This window comes from Miniopterus schreibersii (genome assembly GCF_964146895.1).
Source record: "Miniopterus schreibersii genome assembly, chromosome: 9".
Lineage (NCBI taxonomy): Eukaryota > Metazoa > Chordata > Mammalia > Chiroptera > Miniopteridae > Miniopterus > Miniopterus schreibersii.
In genome coordinates, this window is record NC_138118.1 from 45,854,659 (window position 1) to 45,871,048 (window position 16,390).

General features: G+C 39.0%; 1 protein-coding gene across 1 annotated transcript in view; it reads left to right on the forward strand.

Annotated features, from left to right (window-relative positions):
* SLC26A5 (solute carrier family 26 member 5) overlaps positions 1-16,390 on the forward strand; it is a 59,316-nt gene that overhangs the window by 16,612 nt on the left and 26,314 nt on the right. Inside the window, exons 3-6 of the mRNA XM_081146781.1 lie at positions 584-723; positions 13,196-13,306; positions 14,521-14,687; positions 15,226-15,390. Coding sequence (XP_081002907.1) covers positions 584-723; positions 13,196-13,306; positions 14,521-14,687; positions 15,226-15,390 — 583 coding nt within the window. The remainder of the gene's footprint in view (positions 1-583; positions 724-13,195; positions 13,307-14,520; positions 14,688-15,225; positions 15,391-16,390) is intronic.

The following is a 16,390-nucleotide window of genomic DNA, read 5'->3' on the forward strand; positions in this document are numbered from 1 at the left end:
GCTTGGTGTTCTACTTAACCAAGACACCCAGGCATAATCGATTCAGCTATTACACTCCAGTGGCAAATGGTGTTTTGAGTTTACCTAGTCAAAGACCCTAAAGCAATGGGCACATGTTAATAATGCTCAAAATACCTGTATAAATCTCCTTCATTTTATAAGGAAGGGGAAAACAAATGGGAAGGTGCTGGTCAATGGTTCCACATTCGAAAATTAACTCAATCAGTAAATAATTCCCCTACTCTGCTTTATACCAAAGCAGAAAGTACAGTAAAGATTTTATCTATTAAAATAATAGTTTTTGGATTATCTCAATTATTCAGAAGCTAAATTTTTCTTATTTTTCATGGTCAGTTGTAGAGCATTATAATGGAGCCAATTTAGATGCTCCCAAAAACAAAAAAAAACCTACAAGAAGCAGTTCTTCCTGTCTCTGATCCCTGCAGACTGAAAAGATTATCCTCAGTGCCACTGGTGAATGTTTTCCTTATTATTCCAGGATATTAGGAAGGAAAAGTGCCTTGGTTTGAATTCTACAGAAATGTTCCTCATTTTTTTTCTCTGTCTTTCTTTGTCCTCCCAGATGTACTCCTAAGAAAATAAGAAATATCATTTATATGTTCTTACCCATAACTAAGTGGCTGCCAGCATACAAATTCAAGGAGTATGTGTTGGGTGACTTGGTCTCAGGCATAAGCACAGGGGTACTTCAGCTTCCTCAAGGTCAGTAGAATATATTTATTTATTTTTGTTTGTTTCTCTTACTACCACCTCCTCAAACAATTGCTTGACCTTTTTTTCTGTTTAATGTCATCATAATTGCAAATTCATAGCTTTTATTATATCATTCTAATAACCTTTACCTGTCTAAAAGAATTCTTCAGAAAAACATAACCCTTAAAAAGCCCCAGAGCTAGTAGTAAGAGAATCTGGTGATACTGTTTTGCAGATCAGTACAGTTAAGAACTGGCTGGGTTAATCAGACACTGTGAAATGCTGTTGGGGTTGTTGTCGTCATTAAAGTTCTTGACTATATGTTTATATTCTAATTATAAGAGACCATGAAATACTGAATTCCTCTGCATTTGTGTGGTTTTTATATGTGATATAAGAATTTAAGAACATCTCATTAATTTATTCATCTATTCATACTTGTTTATCAAGCATCTGCTTGTCCCTCCTTCCCCATCCTCATGGAACTAACTCCCCAATCAGGGAGAGAGACCTGAATCAAATAAAAGCACATATATATTTTTAATTACAAGTGATGTTAAACACTATGAAGGGAAATACAGAGTACTATGAAATAATCACAGGGAGACCTAATTTAAGTAGGTAAATCACAAAAACCTCTTTAAGGAAATGAGATTTGAGCTGAGACCTGAAGGATGAGAAGGAGGCATGTAAAGAATGTGAGGAAATGCATTTCAGGCAGAAGGAATAGCATGTGTGAAGGCACTTGGCAGGAAAAGAATCTGGTGTTTGAAGACTTGGTTTGAAGATTTAACAGAAAGGCAAGTATTCTTGGAGTGAGGCGGGCAGGGGCAGGTCAGCCTAGCCTTGTTAACCACTTTTGGATTCATTCTGAGTGCAGTGAAAGCCATCAGCATGCTTTTCACTTGGGTTTCCTTTGTAAGAGGTCATTGACACTGCTGTTTGGGGAATGGATTTGGTTGGTGGGAGGGGCACCAGAAGGAATGTGGGGAGATCAATTAGAGGTGGCAATGACTCAGTATAGGCAAAGGTGATAATGGTTCCAACAGCCTCTAGGTCATCTGTTCAAAGATTTATTCCCTGATCTAATTTCGCAAAAATTAATTACCAAATTATCAATTTGTCAAAAAAAAATCATTTCCCCTAATGATTATTTAGCTGAGTTTTCAATTCTACAATTGGCTAATTTACCAAATATACTGAATCTATTAAACAAAAGCCTTAAACCTAGTGTAAGACAGTTTTCCATAGGCATTTTGGAACCAACATCCCAAGGGTAGAAAAGGCAGAGGTGAGGGAAGGGAGAGGAGCTGACAGAAGCCCAGCATCTGACATGGAAAACAGAAGTTAACTCACATTCAGTCAAGTTGGACTGACAAAGCTACAGGAAATGACTGCAGTGAATCCGTGCAAACTAATACCACAAAGAAATCCTCAGGATTTTGCCTAGTTGGGTTTTCACTAAAATGCCATGTCACAAATTTATTTTTGACCTGTTAGCCTTCTTCTATCATAAACTGGGGTGATAGTTATAAAAATGGAAAGATACATGCTCTATTTTATGCTAAAATTAGCAATACTGGCTGTTGCATTGATCTGGAAGAGAATAAGGAAGCAGGATGTGTCAAGAATTACTTTAGGTTTCTGGTCCAGTGAGTTGGATGTGGGCACAATGAGAAAGAAGGATGGTCAAGAATGACTCTCAGATTTCTGGTTCAAATACCAGAGGTTCAAGTGCCAATCTCAGACATAATAATGGAACAGAATTAAAGGGTAAGTGTGAACATGTTAAATTTGAGATGCTTGTGAGATAGGCAAATAGACATTTCATGTTTATATTTAATATATGATGGGCTCAAAAGAGATGTGTGGGATAGAGAACTCAATTTGGGAATCTTTGACATATAGGTAGCACTTAAAACATGGCAATAGAACAAGGCCACCAAAAGTGAGAGTATGGAGTGAAAAGAGAGGGGAGCCAAGATCAAAGTCCAAATAGAGAAGGAGGAACTAGCAGGAGAGACTGAAACAAAGTATTTGGGGGAGACCCAGGATGGTGGCAGAGTAAGTGGAAGATGAGGGGAATTAGTCAAAGAGCTGTCCAAGGTTTAAGCCTAAATGAGTAGGACATGATGTGCTCAGCAAATCAGACCACTGGAAAAGAGTCACTGTGAAGAGTGAAATGCTGAATTCTTTCTTAATCATGTTAGTTTAAGGTAACATTATGAAAGTAAAACAAACCAGCACATCAGGCAGTTGTAGACACAGGTGCATAGCCCAGAAGAGGAATATCGATGAAAAATATTAGGGGATCCAAGATGGTGGCAGAGTAGGTGGAGGCTACACTCACCTTCTCCCAGCACCAAACTGGAGTTAAAACTAAAATATAGAACAATCAACCTGAATAAACAACTGAAGACTAGCTGGACAGAAGTCTATAACCAAAGATTTACAGAAGAAGCCACATCAAGACTGGTATGAAGGGTAGAGACACGAAAAGGGCTGGCCCTGCTCCCATAGGTGGCGGCTGAGACTGCGAAGGGTAATCTCAGCTGCAAAGGTTCCCCTGAAGAGCATGTGGTCTCAACCCCATGCCAGGCCCCCAGCCCAGAGCACAGAGCTGAGATGAGGTGCCCACATAACATCTGGATGATAAAATCACCAAGGATTCTGTCCACCAGGGAGATGAAGGAATCTGGTAGAGACCCAGGCATGCTCTTGAAGGGCCAGCACACAAAATCTCCTTTGTAGCCATTCACCCTGAGCTCCAGCAGAGGGAGGGCAAAACAGACTAGAGTCATGTGAGGAAAGACTGGGGACTGTGGCTCTGGGGAGAGAGCTGTAGGGACAGCAGCCATGATCCCTGTCCTGAGTCCTTGTCCTATACCAGAGACACCATTTTTCTTAGGTGAGCACTCACCTCCAAAAGATATCAGTCTGGGGAATGTGATAACACCATCCTAAGGACTCCCAGTTGTGCCACCCTGTAGAGCTCATACCCTGCTAAAGAGTTAGCTGCCTGGGCTGGGTGTAGAGATCCAGGCAGACTTAGAGGGTATCAGTGACCAAGTTTTGTGGCTCTGAGGCATGAGCCACTCCCCCCACCTTCCCCCAAACCTTACCTGCATCTCCCCCTCACAGGAGATTCACTAGCCTCACCCTCCCTACTCCCAGCAGCCCATCCCTGTTGAAATCCAGCTACTGGCAGAATCTGGGACAGACTGAGTTGTATGACTCTAGGACTGGGGACATTTTTTCTTTGCAACCTGACCAGTGCAGGGACTTCTCTTCACTCAACCAAATCTCAGTCTATTTTGGCCTGATAAACTCTGCTGGCCTCACCCTGATTACTCCCTGAAACCCTACCACACCAAAAAGGTCTGCGGGCACCTGATGGGTGGCAGCTAGACTTGGCATATTTTGGGACTTCTGCAGAGTGGCCTCAGACACAACACTGGCACTGAGTTTGAATCTGTCAATCTGGTGACAACCACTTGCTCCTACCTAGTGACTCACTGAGCACCTACCTCTTGCAACTTGAGTACTGCCAGAGGTTCGTTCAGTGACTGAGCCTAACAGGCAGCCAGCAGCCCGGGGCAGGTGACAGCAGATCTTGGGGTGCCATGGGCCTTTTGCTGAACTGCCCCTGGGCTCAGTGCTGGTGGAAGCTGACCTTGGTGCAAAGATTTGTCCTTCCTATGCACACTAAGGCCCAGCACAGGCAGCCACAAACTCTGGGTAGCTTTGTAGCTCCAAACAGGTAGCCCAGGGCCAGTCACAGGCAGCATCCGACATTCACCTGTACTAGAGTCCCTCCAAGAGGCCCTGAACAAACACACCCAGTAGTCAGCTTCAGACAATATCAGATTAGGATCCAATAAGCTTCACAAACAGCATATCCAAAGGGAGATCTCGAACAGCACCAGACCCTGCTGAGGCTTATTCTGCTTCATATGCTTAGCATCTGCATAACAGCTCATACACCATGGTTAGAGTCAGTCCTCACAGTCAGCCAGCCTGAGGGTCGATCCCACACATGAATGGGCCAATAGCAATGAAGACTCAATTACGACAAGAAGGCTCACATAACCAACACAAGAGACATTCCTGAAGCACCGGGTTGAAGTGACAAAGGAGACTGTGCCACTGGGTCCTACATGACACTTACTACATTAGGCTACCCTATCAAGGCTAGGAGACATAGCAGATCTACCTAATACATAGAAACAAACACAAAGAGGCAGCCAAAATGGGGAAACAAATAAATAAACCTCAAATGAAAGAACAGGTAAAATCTCAAGGAAAAGTGCTAAATGAAATGGAAAAAAGAAATTTACCAGGTATAGAGTTCAAAAACTGTTTATAAGGAGCATAGTGAGAACTTCAAGGAATTTAGTGAGAATGTCAACAGCATGAAAAGCAACATAGAAACCGTGAAAAAAAAAAACGGTAAGAAATGAGGAATACCATATCTGATATCAAGAATACACTGGAAGGAATAAAAAAGTAGGTTGGATGAAGCAGAGGATCAAATCAGTGATTTGGAAGACAAGGTAAAAAAAAAACACCCAATCAGAGAAGCAAAAAGAAAAAAATTTTTAAAAATGAGGATAGTCTAAGGGACCTCTGGGACAACATGAACCATAACAATATCTGCATCATAGGGGTACCAGAAGGAGAAAAGAGAGAGCAAGGGATCGAGAATTTATTTGAAGAAATAATGAGTGAAAACTCCCCAAAACTGGTAAAGGAAAAAGGCACACAAATCCAAGAAATGCAGAGAGTTCCAAACAAGGTGAATGCAAAGTGGCCCATACCAAGACACATCATAATTAAAATGGCAAAGGTTAAAGACAAAGAAAAAAAAATCTTAAAAGCAGATATAGAAAGACACTTACCTAAAAGGGAACTCCCACAATACCTTCAGCTGATTTCTCAACAGAAACATTTCAGGCCAGAAGGGATTGGCATGAAATATTCAAAGTGATGAAAAGCAATGAACTGCAGACAAGACTACTCTACTCAGCAAGGCTATTATTTAAAATTGAAGGAGAAATAAAGAGCTTCCCAGACCAGAGAAATCTAAAGGAGCTTATCATCACCAAACCAGTATTACAAGAAATGTTAAAGGGTCTTCTTTAAGAAGAAGATGATGATTAAAAAAAGAAAAAGGAAAAAACGAGGGACATAGTTATAAAGAATAAAATGGCAATAAGTATGTACCTATCCATAATCACTTTAAAACTAAATGGCTTAAATGCTCCAATCAAAGACATAAGGTCGCTGAATGGATAAGAAAACAAGACCCATATGTATACTGTCTACAAGATACCCACCTCAGAACAAAAGATACACACAGACTAAAAGTAAAGAGATGGAAAAAGTTACTTCATGCAAATGGAAATGAAAAAAGCTGGATAGCAATACTTATATCTGACAAAATAGACTTCAAAGCAAAGGCAATAATGAGACAAAGAAGGACATTACATAATGATAAAGGGAGCAATCCAATAAGAGGATATAACCCTTGTAAACATATATGCACCCAACATAGGAGCACCTCAATATGTAAAGAAAATCTTGATGGACATAAAGGGAGAGATTGACATAATACAGTCATAGGGGGGGATTTTAACACCCCATTGACGTCAATGGATAGATCTTACAGACGGTAAATCAACAAGGAAATGGTATCCTTAAGTGATCAGATAGATTTTATTGATATCTTCAGAGCCTTTTACCCCAAAGCAGCATAATATACATTCTTTTCAAGTGCACATGCAACATTTTCTAGAATAGACCACATGTCATGACACAGAACAAGTCTAAGTAAACTTAAGAAGATTGAAATCATATCAATGACCATAGTGGTATGAAACTAGAAATCAATCACAAGAAAAAAACTGAATAACATGTTAAATACCATGTTACTAAACAATGAATAGGTTAACAATGAGATCAAGGGAGAAATCAAAAGATACCTTGAAACATGAAAATGAGACTACAACAACCCAAAATCTATGGGACACAGCAAAAGCAGTCCTAAGAGGGAAATTCATAGCATTATAGACCTACCTCAAGAAACAAGAAAAATCTCTCCCAAAAAATCTAATTTTACACTTAAAGAAACTTGAAAAAGAACAATAAACAAAGCCCAAATTGAGTAGAAGGAAGAAAATAATAAAGATCATGGCAGAAATAAATGAAATAGAGTCCAGAAAATACAATACAAAAGGTCAATGAAACCAAGAACTGGTTCTTTGAAAAAATAAACAAGATTGACAAACCTTTAACCAGACTCATCAAGAAAAAAAGAGAGAGGACCCAAATAAATAAAAATAGAAATGAAAGAGAAGTAACAACAGACACCACAGAAATACAAAAGACTGTAAGAATACATTACAAACAACTATATGCCAACAAATTAGACAACCTAGAAGAAATGGATAAATTCCTACAAACATACAATCTTCCAAAATGGAATCAGAGAAAATCTGAATAGGCCAGTTACAACTAATGAAATTGAAGCCATAATAAAAAAGACAAAAAAACCTCCCAAACAACAAAAGTCCTGGACCAGATAGCTTCACAGGTGAATTTTACTAAACATTCAAAGAGGAATTAACACCTAGTTTTCTCAAACAATTCCAAAAAATTCAAGAAGAAGGGAGATTTCCAAGATCATTTTACCAGGCCAGCATTATCCCAATTCCAAAACCAGATAAAGACGCTACAAAGAAAGAAAATTATAGATGAACATAGGTGCTAAAAGTCTCAACAAAATATTAGGAAATTGAATCTAGCAATACAGTAAAAAGATCATACACCATGATCAAGTTAGATTTATTCTGGGGATGTAAAATTGGTACAATATCCACAAATCAATAAATGTGATACATCACATAAACAAAATGAAGGACAAAAATCATATGATCATATCAATAGATATAGAAAAAGCATTTGATAAAATCCAGCACTCACTTATGATAAAAACTCTCAGCAAAGTGGGAATAGAGGGAACATACTTCAACATAATAAAGGCCATATATGACAAGCCAACATCATACTCAACAGACAAAAATGAAAAGCATTTCTCTTAAGATCAGGAATAAGACAGTCACATCTGTTTTCACCTCTCTTATTCAATGTAGTACTGAAGTCCTAACCACAGCAATCAGACAAGAAGAAGAAATAAAAGACATCCAAATCAGAAAGAAGAAGTAAAACTGTCATTATATGCAGATGACATGATACTGTATATAGAAAACCCTAAAGATTTCATCAAAAAACTACCAGAACTGATCAATGAATTTAATAATGTAGCAGGATACATGTTCAGAAATCAGTTGCATTTTTATACACCAATAATGAACTATCTGAAAGGGAAACTAAGAAAACAATCCCATTTACAATTGCATGAAAAAATAAAATAAATTACCTAGGAATAAGTTTAACCAAGGATGTAAAAGACCTGTACTTGGAAAATTATAAGATACTGAAGAAAGATACAAAAAAGTGGAAGCACATACTGTGTTCATGGATAGGAAGAATTGATATCATTAAAATGTCCATACTACCCAAAGCAATCTATAGATTCAGTGCAATTTCTATCAAAATACCAATAGTGTAGTTTACAGAACCTAGAACAAATATTCCAAAAATGTATGTGGAACCACAAAAGACCCTGAATAGCAACAGTGATCTTGAGAAAGAAGAATAAACTTGAAAGAATCACACTACCTAATATCAAACTATACTCCAAGGACATAGTAATCAAAACAGCGTGGTACTGGTATAAGAACAAACATATAGATCAATGAAACAGAATAGAGAATCCATAAATATACCCATACATTTATGGTCAATTAATATTGGACAAAGGAAGCAAGAATATACAATGGGGTAAAGAAAGTTTATTCAATAAATGGTGGTGGGAAAATTGGACAGATATGTGCAAAAAAAAAAAAAAAAGAAAGAAAGAAACTAGACTACCTTCTTACACCGTACAAAAGAGTAAACTCAAAGTGTATTAAAGACTTAAATATAAGACTTAAAACCATAAAAATTCTGGAAGAAAACATAGGCAGTAAAATCTTGAGCATTTCCTATAGCAATATTTTTTCTGATATATCTCCTTGGGCAAGGGAAATGAAAGAAAAAATAAATAAATTGAACTACCTCAAACTAAAAAGTTTTTGCACAGCAAAGGAAACCATCAACAAAATGAAAAGACAACCCACCAAATGGGAGCACATATTCGCCAATGATATATCTGATAAGGGATTAATATTCAAAATTTATAGAGAACTTATAGAACTCAAGGCCAAAGAAACAATCTAGTCAGAGGACCTGAATAAACACTTCTCCAAAGAGGACATATAGGTGAACAATAGGCATATGAAAAGATGCTCATGTCACCAATCGGCTGAGAAATGCAAATTAAAACCACAATAAGATATCACCTCACACCTGTCAGAATGGCTATTATCAATAAATCAACAAACAACAAGTGTTGGTGAGGATGTGGAGAAAAGGGCCTCATGCACTGTTAGTAGGAATGCAGATTGGTACAGCCACTATGAAAAACAGTATGGTGTTTCCTCAAAAATTAAAAATGGAACTGCCTTATGACCCAGTGATTCTACTTCTGGGTATATATTTGAAGAAATACAACACACTAATTTGAAAGAATATATGCACCCTTATGTTCACTGCAGCATTATTTACAACAGACAAGATCTGGAAGCAGCCCAAGTGCCCATCAGTAGAGGAGTGGATAAAAAAAGCTGTGGTGTATTTACATAGTAGAATACTATTCAGCTATAAAACATAAGGAAATCCTACCACATGCAACAGCATGGATGGACCTGGAGAGTATTATGCTAAGTGAAAAAAGCCAGGCAGAGAAAGACAAATACCATATGATTTCACTTACATGTGGAATCTAATTAACAAAATAAATAAACAAAATAGAAACAGACTCATAGATACAGAGAACAGAGTGACAGCTGTCAGAGGGGAAGGGGGTTGGGAGCTATGTGATAAAAAGTCAAGGATTAAGCAAAAAAGAACACTCATAGACACACACAACAGTATGGTGATTACCAGAAGGGAACGGGGGTCGGGAGGTAGAAGAGGGTAAATGGTGATGGAAGGAGACTTGCCTTTGGGTGGTGAACACACAGTACAATATACAGATGATGTGTTATAGAATTGTATGCTTGAAACCTATATAATTTTATTAACCAATATCACCCCAATAAATTCAATAAAAATTTAAAAATTAAAAGAAAACAAGTACCTGAAAAGGGGGAAGGAGAACCAAGAGTATGAAGTATTACAGAAAGGAAGAAATTATTTCAAAATGGATAATCCAGTAGATTGTGCTTTATTGAGCAGTATAGGTCATCCTACAATCAAATTTGTATGGAAAAGGTATTTTTCTTCCCATCACTAGTCAATGAAGATAGATAAATACCAAAAAAAAAGAAATAGAGAGATCTAAGAGATAGTAAATTAATTTCTTGTGGTTGATAAATGATTTAAATTAGTAAGAAGACTTTATTAAGCATGGCAGATTGAATATATGCTTCTATCTCTAATTCATTTAAAATCCCCCTAAAATCATGATAAAGGACAGGAAACTGGTATAAACTAGCTAGGATAAAGAAAATGGGAGAGGAGACACTGTGGAGCAGGGGGGGGGAATGTCAACCAATGGACAAGTGACAAATGAATTATCAGAGTTGAGGAAGTTAATATTTAGGTGCCTGCCCTGTAGAACATTGGGAAATTGGAGCCCCCCAAGTTTTGTCAAAGGTGAGAGTCAGGCTGAGAGCTAGAAGCAAGGGAATCAGTTGAAAGTCTGTGTAATAGACATAGACAATCAGGTCCCCACACCCACAGCATGCAATGGATGATAGAATAAAAGTATTAAAAGATGTCGGGACGATTAAATAAAAGTCTGTACATTGAACTGTGAGCTAACAAAGGCTTTTCCTGGCCTGTTCAGCTCCAAAAAGCCTGCAAGAACTGATAGCCCAAGGCAGACAATGAACTCCTCCTCAAGAAAAGAGCTATAGTGATAACTGGGGGGTCCCCAAGGAAGATGCTGGCTGGTCATCCTGTTGCCCTACAATAAGGCTCATCAGTAAACAATGTGGGCCAATACGCATGAAGCTTCAAGAAGGATAGAAAGCAATCCAAACAGAAGGAACTCACTGGGTACATAAATAATGGAGAGGGCAAAATGAAAAAAATGTGTGCACTATAATATCCTTAGCAAGATATAAAGACATGTTGAACCCATGAAACAAGATCTGGATGCAATTTTATAAAGAACATTCAGAGACTAAGAAAAAGCTCATAGATATTAAAAATATGACAGCTGGAATAAAATATTCAGTCAAAAGTTTGGAAGATAGATGGAGGTGGAAGAAAAAGATAAGTAAGGGATAAAAGACCAGAGGCTTGATACTATTCTATCATACATCTATTGGGAGTCCCAGAAAGAAGAGGGTAAACAGAAGGGAAGAGATTATCAAACAATATTCTCAGAATTTGAAGTACACGAGTTTTCAAACTGAGAGCAACCATCAAGAACCCAGCAGACCCAGCCGGGCGTGGCTCAGCGGTTGAGCATCGACCTAGGATCCAGGTGATCGGGGTTCGATTTCCGGTCAGGGCACATGCCCAGGTTGTGGGCTCGACCAATTACTCTCATCATTGATGCTTCTATCTCTCTCTCTCCCTCTCCTTTCCTCTCTTTTAAATAAAGATATATTTAAAAAAAAAAAAAAAAAGAACCCAGCAAACTAAATGAAAAATATCTTAAGACACACCATATTAAAACATCAGGATACCAGGGATAGATAGAAGATCCCAAAACTTTCTAGAATGGAAAAAAAAATCACATAACTATGATATAACTAAGGGGAAGCTGGAAAAAATACACATAATAGAAAGTCAGTAGTTTTTCTAAAACTGATAAACTAAGAAATAACAATGCAAACATATTATTTAGAGCAAGGCTTCAACCCGCACCCTGTACATTGTTTGTTGTGGGGACTTTCCTGTGCACCGTGGGATGTTCAGCAGCATTCTTGGCTTCTACCCATGAGATGCCAATAGTGGCTCCCACTTTCAGTCATAATAATAAAAATTATCTCCAGATGTTTTCAAATGTCCTCTGGGGAGCAAACCTCTGTTGTTGAGTACTGCTGATTTAGAAAAATGGAGATAAATGGTGCAAAAACAGCTAAAAGTGTTGGAGGTGAGTACCTCTGGGGGGTGGACCCTAGAGATAAGGCAGAAGAGTGCTGGCTCTTCCTCAGAGACTTGTTGTACTTTGTTTTTTAAACTATGGACATGCGTAGAGATAAAATTTGTGTTTTTTTTAAAAGACAACATTAAAGTGTTTCATATATTATTACATATGAAACAGGAATGCTTCCCCAACTACTTTTGCTACAATTATTTTTTAATAATGTGACACTGAATTAAGTGAATTTTCTAGCTGCCCCAGATGTTTGGCTGAGGCCCCGAAGCAGAGAACAAAAGTTGTTTATTGCCTCCACATTCTGAAGAGAGATTCCGGACCATCTATGCAAAACTATGCGTGAGACAAAGAGACTGATGTTAGATTTGAAATGAGGATTTTCTAGAGAATTTTCTAGAGGTGAAAGCACTATGCATTTCCTCTCCATCTAAAGTCAAGGAAGGAAGGAAGAACTGCAAGACAACCACTCAGAGCATGGGACATATGTCCCCTGGAGTTTGAGGGAAATATTGCCTAATTATTGCAATAAAAAAAATCTGGTAAAAGGGTGTAAACTGCCTATGAGAGCAAAATAAAGAGAGAGCTGTCCAGTGTGCATGGCCTGCACTCCCAAATTTTCATGGGTGAGATGCCAAGCTTTCCCTTTGGATAACTGAGTGCCCAGAAGGCAACCAGGCTTGGCTCATTTGAAAGGTACCTGCCCAAGAAGACTGCCTACAGGAGGAGCATATGCCAACAGAAACAACCTGGAAGCTGTAAGGGCAGAAGCCAGGGGGAGGGGGCTTTACATTGGCCAGGGAATGGTACAGTGGGAGTTCCTTATTGAAAAGGGGTCCCTAAAGAACCCACAAAAACAGCCCATTAGAGAAACAGCCAGCATTTGGGCATCAACAGCAGATTACAACTGTGCCAGTCAAGTAAGACTTCCTGCCCTTATCTAAGTTGGGAAAGAATAAAACAGAAAAAATATATACCTCCTGGCAAAGAGTGGATGTAAAGGGAAATTCTCAACCTGGACTCTCTAAGCACAAAGGTAGTATTACGTGTAGGTTCGGGGTGGAAGGGTGGGCTGGTTAAGACACTTCTGCTTAAGTTAACATGATTTTCATTTGTTCATCAGAGATAAAGAACCAAGAGAAAAATATATATAAGCCTCTGTTTTCTAATGATCTTCCTATTTCTGTTTGGTATTTAATCCCACAGGGTTAGCCTTTGCGATGTTGGCAGCTGTGCCTCCAGTGTTTGGCTTGTACTCCTCCTTTTACCCTGTTATCATGTATTGCTTTTTTGGAACCTCCAGACACATATCGATAGGTAAAAGCTTATACTTGATATTCTAGTACCTTTCATTTTGAAATGTGCCAAAGAAATAGCATGTTTGGTATTAGAGCATCTGCTTAATAATTTGTTACTGCATGCCCAATAGGTGCTTTAAAAAAATACACTCCCCCCAAGATTTCTAGAACTAATAGCTTTCTTAAAATCTTGGCATAATAAAAAAGAAAGACAATTTTCTTGTGTAAAAAGAGCAGTTGTTAAAACCTGTGAAGTAAGTGCTTTAGTTCATAATACAATTTGCTTGCATCTGGTTTTTCTTTTTATTTATTTCATTAGTGGCACTGCAAGTTCCTAATTGCTGCACATGTATTGCACTTTTATCTGATTTTAGGCTCTGAATTGTACATGGATTCCCTTTAATGTATTTGGTATATTTAGGATCAGATTTATATGGATTTCATGTTAGTGTTGGTGCTGCATGAGGCTGCCACCAGCAAACACAAGCACAATGTTTGAGATGTCCATTCCTAGGTAACAAACATCCCCCAAATTTAGCAGCTTAAAACAAGAATCATTTCATCATGTCTCACAGTTCCTGTGGGTCAGGATTTGGGAAAGGCTCATCTGGGCAGGCCTGGTTTAGGGTCTGATGCAGTTGAGAGTTAGAAGAGAGCTGGGGCTAAAGCAGCTACAGGAAGCCTGAACCTCATCCTCTCTCTTGTTTCCTCTCACCTCCTCCTCTTCCCCTCTGTTCCGCTGTCTCTCCTCTGTTCCCCACTCCTCTCTCCCTTCTCTCCATGTGGTCCTAATTGGAGCTTTCTCACACTCAGGGCTCCAGCACAAGCAAGTGTAACAGCTCTCGGGTGGAAGCTGCATCACCTTTGTTGCCTAGCCTCAGAAGTCAACAGTATCACTTGTGCTACATTCCTTTGGTTACTAGTATGTCACAAGTCCACCCAGATTCAAGGAGACAGAAATTAAGAATTAGTCTACCTCTTAATGGGGAAATGTGAAAGTTCTAGAAGAATCTGTGGGATGGAAGATACCATCATGGTCATTTTTGGAGAATACAATCTGCACACACACAATTTACATATAAACCAGGAGCAGTGGTTTAATGCTTAAGGAGAACAGTGCAATTTTATTTCAATGATGATTTATTGACCTTACCTGTGTTCTCTAGAGTACTGGCAGCAATCACATCAGATACACTGCAAATGATTTGCTTGATTAATGCTTCACTGTTTCAGGTCCTTTTGCTGTTATTAGCCTGATGATTGGCGGTGTGGCTGTTCGGTTAGTACCAGATGATATAGTTATTCCAGGAGGAGTAAACGCAACCAATGGTACAGAAATAAGAGATGCCTTGAGAGTGAAAGTCGCCATGTCTGTGACCTTACTTTCAGGAATCATTCAGGTAAGACTCATGGATGGGGAAATGGGCTCTCATTTGTTCATTTCATAAATATCTATTGAGCCCTCTTGGCTGGTCTACATGGTGGGTAGGGTCAGCCTGCAAGAACCCAGAGCTCAGAGTTCATAGCACTCAGGAGCACAAGTCAACTATATGCCTTACTTAAATTGATATTTTTAGGAACTAGCAAGCCTCAGGTGGGTACTTTAGAAATTCCAAAAGCAAGAAAAGCTTGAAGCAGGATTGGTTAGTAAAGGGAAGAGGGCTTCTTTTATCTGCTTGGAAGGAACAGGAAATGACATTGACTCAATGTGTCCTCAGTCTGAGTGTGCCCGATGCTCTTTGCGACTCCGAGCCACTCCCAACCATCCAATGTTTTCTGTATAACCAGTGATTGATTTGTTAGCTGCTTAACTGCTGCAGGTACAAGTTTGTAGTGTTAGAAAGTGGTCCAGAAAGAAATTTGTATGTTTTCCGTTGGTTTTAACTTCCTGATCTATCATATGATTTATTTGTTTCTTTGTCATTAAAAAAAAAATAGTTTTGCCTAGGTGTCTGTAGGTTTGGATTTGTGGCCATATACCTCACAGAGCCCCTGGTGCGCGGCTTTACCACTGCGGCAGCTGTGCATGTCTTCACCTCCATGTTAAAGTACCTGTTTGGAGTTAAAACAAAGCGGTACAGTGGGATCTTTTCAGTGGTGTATGTAAGTAAGCAACTTACTGCTACTAGTTTTTCCTTCTTTATTTTTCCTCGTTGTCTTCTGTATCTCTTTCAACTTCAAGGCTCGCTTTCCTTTTTTCTAAGGATTTTAATTAAATGGAAAGCATTCAGATATTCTAAAGCTTTTCTGAAAAGAGCACTACAAAAGGAATTAAACCTTAAAGTCCCATTTTATTAATGTTCATGAAACTGCCTACCTTACAAGGAATTTTTTGCTAGATCTTTATTTGGTGGCTACACCTTTACCCTAATTAGCTGAAAAGACAACTTTTTCTTGAGACAGAATTATGTTCTCTTTGGGAATAAATAATTTAAAGGCATTATGGGAGAACCTGTCTCTGTCAAAAACTGCTTACTCAAGCAGGCAAAAAAAATAAGTCTATAGGTGCCCTCCTTCCCTGGAGCATGACCTTGCCTTCCCCTCCCCCTTCCCCCTTCCTCTCCCCCTTCCCCTGCCCTTCCCCCTTCCCCCTTCCCCCTTCCCCCTTCCCCCTTCCCCCTTCCCCCTTCCCCCTTCCCCCTTCCCCCTTCCCCCTTCCCCCTTCCCCTCCCCCTTCCCCTGCCCTTTCCCCTTCCTCTTCCCCTCCCCCACAGGCAAGTTACCATTAGCTTACTCACTCCCAAGCTCCACCCTTTCTTTACCTCTATGACTTGTTTCCTAAGCCAATTTCTCCTAAGAATTAAAAATAGCCCGGCTCCGCGTGGCTCAGCGGTTGAGAGTCGACCTGGGATCTAGGCGATCAGGGTTCGATTGCCGGTCAGGGCACATGCCCGGGTTGTGGGCTCAATCAATGACTCTCTCATCATTGATGTTTCTATCTCTCTCTCCCCCTCTCCTTTCCTCTCTCTGGAATCAATAAAGATATATTAAAAAAAAAGAATTAAAAATAAATAAAATTTTTAAAAATTAAGTCTATTAAAGATTTGACTAACTCAATTAACCAGTTTAATCTAATAAAAAATATACAGACCCTTGTACCCAA